The sequence below is a fragment of the Pelodiscus sinensis genome, chromosome 6, assembly GCF_052426305.1.
Source record: "Pelodiscus sinensis isolate ZL-2025 chromosome 6, ASM5242630v1, whole genome shotgun sequence".
NCBI lineage: Eukaryota > Metazoa > Chordata > Testudines > Trionychidae > Pelodiscus > Pelodiscus sinensis.
Genome location: NC_143057.1, coordinates 101,321,103 through 101,327,837, shown reverse-complemented (window position 1 = coordinate 101,327,837; position 6,735 = coordinate 101,321,103). Strand labels below are relative to the sequence as shown.

Here is a 6,735-nt window from a genome sequence, read left to right as displayed (position 1 = left end):
TCCAGAGTGCACCACCTATTGCCTCCTAATTGCAACTGATGTTAAACAAATTTTGGTTTGAGAATCTTCCTACAGGAAATGATAAAACCCTTAATATCACATGAGAAATAGGATAAAGATTCCCCCTTGAGTTTTCCTTTGGTGTAAAAAATGGCTTTTTGTGTGTCACATTTGATTTGTCTACCAGTAAAAGTTATTTTCTCTGGTCTAAGATGCTGTGAAACTGAACTCACATTGTAAAATGTACTGTCAGCTTACGTTGGTTCTGATCTTGCATCATTTGCTCACTCAGTGAAGTCAACAGATGTGTTGGGTGAACTAATAATGCAGGATGAGTCCCAATATAGAAACCAAAAATTATAGATCAGTCTCTTAATCAACTGGATTGAGACCAGAAAGTCTTGAGTAACATACAGATTGACTCTTACCAGTAAGGCGACACAAACACAACAATTGACATTTGAGTGTACATATGTAATATCAGGCTACAGTATAGACTTTATAGAAGTCTGGGCAAAGAGGCAGTTTCATGTCTATATTTTAAAAGCAGAGTAGATCTTCATTATTTTGTTACAAGTCTAACGAGTCCTAATTAGAAGCATTGGAGATATCTGAAATGCATAGCCATGTACATCTTCCTGTGGTTTTGTGATGGCCAAATGATATTTCCTTTTTGTTGGCTCAAATTCTCCTGAATTAAACAGAACAGATACTTTAGATTATTGACACAAATGCATTCTATAAATTATTTTATGCCTGTTTCTATCCTCTAATTTCTTTATTTGCTTTCCAACTTCATTCTGACTCAGAGTTGGATTTGGAGTAAAAAGCATTTAAAGGTGCCTAACTCCCATCTTCCAAAGTGATTTGGGCCCTTAGGGGCATTTGAAAGTTAATGGGGGACTTAGTATCTTAAATAAAAAAACAACAAATGGTCTGGTAGCACTTAAATCAATCAGGCATTTCTGAATATTGTATCTTTAATCACATTCTGCTTTGGTCCAGATGTTACTCCCTTCCCAATTGTCAAATTCAAAGAAAGTGGAAGTTTTCTGCAAGTCCTCTGTTACCAAGGAAGAGACCGTAAATGTACAGCCAGAGTTGCCCCTTGAATGCCAACCTCCCAAAAAGAGCCTCATGTCACAGAAGGCATATCAGACACAGGGAGGGGTGAGTAGGGAAAGTGGCTGAGTGCACACTATTGTCCCCAGCTGGCAGACAGTCCTTTAGAAAGATTGCCAGCTGGCATAAATTCAAGTAGTCTGTGCCAGGACTGTAACTGGGGCAGAGAATCAGGCAGGTGGAATCCTTGTCTGAATTTTTTCTCTCTCCACTGCCACTTGCCATGCTTCACAATTACCCACTCTCCTCCTCTACCCTTCTGTCACTTCTTTCACAATGATCAGCTTGTTACTTTCTCTCTCTTCTATTGCTCATAGTTCTCGACTTCCCTCCCTGTCTTTCCTCTGTTTTGCTGGTGCCATGTCATCTATTTTGAACTCTGTTCTTCCTACTATCCTTAGCTGATTCTAATACATCTTCTCTTTTACTTACCTTCCTTTAGGAACTGATTTAAACTTTTCGTTGCCTCGTGGTGCTATTTTCCACACCATTACTATCTTCTGATTTACTGAAGAAAGAAACACAAGTTTAAATCCAAAACCCAAAATAAGCTTTTAACATGCATAGACTGTACAATAAAAATAATGATATTCATCCCAATCCAATGGTCTGATTACTTAGCAACACTAGAAGAATTTTAATTGTTTCCAATATTACTTGTGTTACTTGAAAGCATGAGAAAAAGGAAAAGAGCATGTATCTTTACATTAAAATATTATTATAGTAAAAGAACCTATTCAGAGTCCTTTACCTATCAGGTAATGCTTTCTGCATTCAACTCAGTCATTTCCTGACCCATAAAACCCTTGGGCTATGTCTAGACTGCAAGCCTCTTTCGAAAAAGAGCGTCTAGACTGCAAGCAGTACTTTCAAAAAAGCAAGCCCTGTTGGCATTCAAGAACGCCTTTTTTCGAAAGAGCACTTTCGAAAAAAGGCGTTCTTCCTCGTGAAATGAGGTTTCCCGCCGTCGAAAGAAAAGCCGTGTTCTTTCGATTTAATTTCGAAAGAACGCGGCTGCAGTCTAGATGCAGGTGAAGTTTTTTCGAAAAAAGGCTACTTTTTTCAAAAAAAACCCCTGAGTCTGGACACAGACTTGGAAAGGATTATTACAGTGAAACATTGACGTTAAGGTTTTATAGTAGGCAGTGACAATGTTCCTACTTATAACACAGTATATTATATTTATATATATAATTGTGCTGAAATTCAGGATATAGAGAGCTGTTCTCAAGTTGAAGTAAAATAAAAACAAATTTAAAATTAAACTGCTATAAACAAAACATAAGAAAGATACTGAATATTATTATTAAATTATTTTGCAAATGTTCGGAATGGTTCATCAGTTCACCAAAAGCTAATGACCTAGTGTACAGTATGGTTCATCAATTTTTGATATTTTTGGTTTAAAAGTGGGCAAAATGTTAAACTTTTAAATATTAATAACACAGGACGCAAGCCTTCAGTTGTTACTCTGGGTAATCAAGAGAGCTTGTGTCTAACTACAGGCTTAAATCTATTCAGTGGCTATTTTTCTAAAGGATTTTTAAAATCCATTGTTCTTTTTTAAGTATGGTGTAGAATCTGTTCTTATGAAGAATGTCTAAGAGGCACTCCTAGAATCCAGATCTATCTGTTAAATACATAGTTACACTACAGGCCATGAAAATATATTATTTCTAATTTGTCCAATGAATTTTGGAAGGACCACCTAAGGAAGAGAGTATACGTCATTCTCCATAGTATTTGATCCTTAGCCTCTCTCCAATGATACTGCTAGAAAGTACATTAGCACCAATTGTTAATGTGGTTTTTCTGTGAAATACATTTGTCCAGTAGAAAAGGGACTAAAACTTTCATTTTATTTCATGTGGTCTCTTCTTACAGTCTCTGCAGCTATTAGATAGTAACTATTGTTGATCACCACAGACAGGACTAGATTTAACTAGTGAAGACTTGAAAAGTTCTGTTGCATGCATTGCTTACTTCTGAAGCATCCAGTCTCCTTTGCAATACACCTTTTTGACTATTATATATGTTACCAGCCATAAGGATTCAGTAGAGCAACAGATATCATAAAGTTAGAATCTGATGATGTGGCTCCAAAGGTAAAATTCTGGGCCATCTGATACACAATTCTGCTTTAAACAGCTACTAATATATATTTTTAAATACCAGAGAGTTTTAGTAATCATGCAAACTGTATACACCTTACTAAAACTCACTACCTGTGTATCTTTCCTGTAGGAAAGAACGCCAATCTTGTAGGTAAATAATGTATTAAATGAAAATTAATGGCTTCAAGGGAGTCTTTTCAAGCTTTCCACTGAAAATAAGGTCAAATAAGACACCAAGCTCTTCATCAGGGGAAGGAGTAAGAAAGGGGGGTAGAGAAAGACAAAGTTCACGAAAGCCTAGAGCAACTCCATATAAGGAAGAGCACTTTTGCATAGGATCTTTAAATGAATGGGAAGCCAGGGGAGAAGTATGAGGGCAAGTAATTGTGCTTTTTAAGATAAGTATAGTTTATTTCAATAAACTTCTATATTAATCCTACTACAAGCATGGATCAAGGAAGGCTCACTCTTGTCTTTACTGTGCAACTGGAGTTCTATAAGCCCCGGGGGAAAACAATTCACCCATAAACTCCCTGGTCTGCAGGGAGACGGGGAGCAAAGCCTTGGAGCACGCCCGCAGCGGGACAGCCCGGGCATGCTTGGGCTGTCCCGCTGCGGGCGTGCTCCAAGGCTTTGCTCTCCATCTCCCTGGTCTGCAGGGAGACGGGGAGCAAAGCCTTGGAGCACGCCCGCTGCGGGCATGCTCCGCGGCTTTGCTCCTGTCCCCCTGGTCTGCTGGGGGGGTGCAGCTAGTGCCCTCCCCCAGCAGACCAGGCTTTTCTTGCCTACCCCTGGGGTAGAGCAGCTGGGGGCTGCCAGGTTGGTCCCACAGCGCCGCTCCGGACCAACCCGGCAGCACCCCAGGTGCTCTGCCCCAGGCGTCCTGATTCAGCCGCTGCTGGTCAGTTTCAGCAGCGGCTGAATCAGGACGCCTGGGGCAGAGCAGCTGGGGTGCTGCTGGGTTGCTCCAGTAGCGCCGAGGAGCCGCGCTACTGGAGCAACCCAGCAGCACCCCAGCTGCTCTGCCCCAGGTGTCCCCAAGTCAGCCGCTGCTGAAACTGACCAGCGGCTGACTACAGGAAGCCCGAGGCAGAGTTGCTCTGCCCCAGGCTTCCTGGAATCAGCCGCTGATCAGTTTCAGCAGCAGCTGACTTGGGGATGCCTGGGGTTCTTAAGTTGAATCTGTATGTAAGTCAGAACTGGCATCCAGATTCAGCCCCAGTTGAAACTGATCAGTTTCATCAGCGGCTGACACCAGTTCCGACTTACATACAGATTCAACTTAAGAACAAACCTACAGTCCCTATCTTGTACGTAACCCGGGGACTGCCTGTATATGGAAGAAGCAGCCTGGTATGCCCCATGATGCAAACTAAACTAAAAATATAATACAAGTGAATGAATGGAAACATTCTAGAGGAGTTTTCTATCTGAGAACTATCTCTCTAATCCTCAGTAAGTTATAATCTTTGATGGGAACGGTAAGAGGCCATTCTACCTGCTTGATTCTGTGATATACAATACATTAAAACAATCCCTACCATAAAAAAAACCCAACAAAATAAAGAATATTGCACACAGCTGCATTTTACAAGAGCTAGACTTCCAGAGAAATGAGAATTAAGAACATGTTAGGGAACTGAATTAAAACAATACTTTGGAATTGTTACACTTTGCAATAACCTATGTTAAGAGCTATATATCATTCTTGACTCTGAATTACTGTGTGTCAAAAATGTTTAATATTCCATTAAATGTTAGTAAAGACTAAATTAATATTGTAAAACAGTCCCTACTTACAGTTGCTCAATTTGTTCAAATTCTTTTTGATCGTCTGTGGGACAAAGAAAACATTAAGGTTATTATATTCATTTGCATTGCAATGTATGTGTTTACTGGTCAGAAGTTATTTAAAACTGAAAAGCATTTCACTTCATTTGTATAATAAATGTCTAACATAAAATAATTGGTAAAACAGTAAAACAAGGACATTCTGTACAAATCAGCAATGCAGGATATACAGCTGATGTACAATTTTATTATAATTCCTCTTATTCAAAATCATTTTCTTTATCCTGACTAAGATTAAGCTGTTGTATTCCCACTCCTCATGATATGAAAGTTTGGAGACCCTTCAACAGTTTATAACCATTGAGTTTTTTCTTCATGTAGAAATGGCATTTATGTTACATCCCAAACAATGGTTCTGAACCCGTGACTATTTGACTCACATAAACATGCTTTTGACATTTCAGACACTTGTGATAAAATCAGGCCTCGGGTTGTATACTGGCAAATGCCTGAAAAGCCATAAGTAAACTATGGAATGCAATTTTAGCATCTTCTTCCAAAATCCATTAAGATCACACTTGGCAGGTGTGTCCCAGTTCAGTGGCTGTGGTCAAGGCATTTTGTTTTAATACAGTGCTACCTTCCCCCTCTCCACAATGAGTATGATGCTCTTGACCAGGAGTAGTCTCCATCAGTACGCACCAGCTCCTCTGGGAACATTTAAAATCAATCCTTGAAGACCTTATCGTCTATTTTTGGTTGTGTGGATAAGGTTGGATTAGATCAGTGTGCTAATGGAGTGCTCTGTGTTTGTTTACTTACCAGCTCCATAGCCACAGAGTCTTGCAGCTCCCATTGGATGCAGTTCACCGTTTGCAGCCAAGGGGAACCGTGGGAGGTGGAGTGGCTAGGACCACTACTTCCTGCAACTCCCCAGGAAGTAGTGGTCCTAGCCACTCCACCTCCCACAGTTCCCCTTGGCTGCAAACGGTGAATCACAGCCAATGGGAACTGCAAGGCTCTGTAGCTGCAGAGCTGTGAAGTAAACAAACCGGAGCAGCCCATTAGCAGCTTTCTCAAAGTGGACCCGTGACCCACTTTGAGAAATAGTGGATAGATCCTACACGGGCACCTGAGTACATACTAAAAGCATTTAAGACATGAATATGACCCTAAATATTAGGAAATTAAAACTGAAATAATGATCAATAGTCAAGAGAAGATATTTTAATTTAAAGAAAAATGCATAGACAACCATCATACAGAATTATTTCTCCTTCTTCATTTAAATTGAAATGTATACCACAGTATCTAGCAGATGATTGTATTAAAAAGTGCAATAAGTGGTATTTTAAAAAACAAACGAAGAGATCCTACCTGACAGCACCTGCTTCTTTTTGGAGTACATCTCATACAGGAAAATAATGGTTACTAAAATAATAACTTCAGCTGCTATTGCAAGAAATGGTTTGAGTGGTACCATATAGGTGAGGACTTTAAGGGATACTTTTCCTGTGCTCTCTCCTAATTTAAATTCAGCTTGGCACCAATATGATCTATCATCTTTCTCTGAGATCTTCAGAATCTTGAATTTTGTTGTTCTGTTATTCTCTTTGTTGATTTTATATTTATCTGGCATCAAAGAATCATTAACAGCAATCTAATATAAAAAGATATTTTAAAATTATGTGATTACAATGTCAAAAAT

General features: G+C 39.5%; 1 protein-coding gene across 1 annotated transcript in view; it reads right to left on the bottom strand.

The window, feature by feature from the left end:
* Positions 1-459: 459 nt before the first annotated feature.
* The window catches only part of EMB (embigin), a 30,753-nt gene continuing 24,477 nt past the window's right edge, over positions 460-6,735 (bottom strand). Inside the window, exons 7-10 of the mRNA XM_006139518.4 lie at positions 6,405-6,687; positions 5,037-5,070; positions 1,555-1,630; positions 460-691 (exon numbers count right to left, since the gene is read on the bottom strand). Of these exons, the coding sequence (XP_006139580.2) occupies positions 1,573-1,630; positions 5,037-5,070; positions 6,405-6,687 (375 nt within the window). The 3' untranslated portion in view covers positions 460-691; positions 1,555-1,572. The remainder of the gene's footprint in view (positions 692-1,554; positions 1,631-5,036; positions 5,071-6,404; positions 6,688-6,735) is intronic.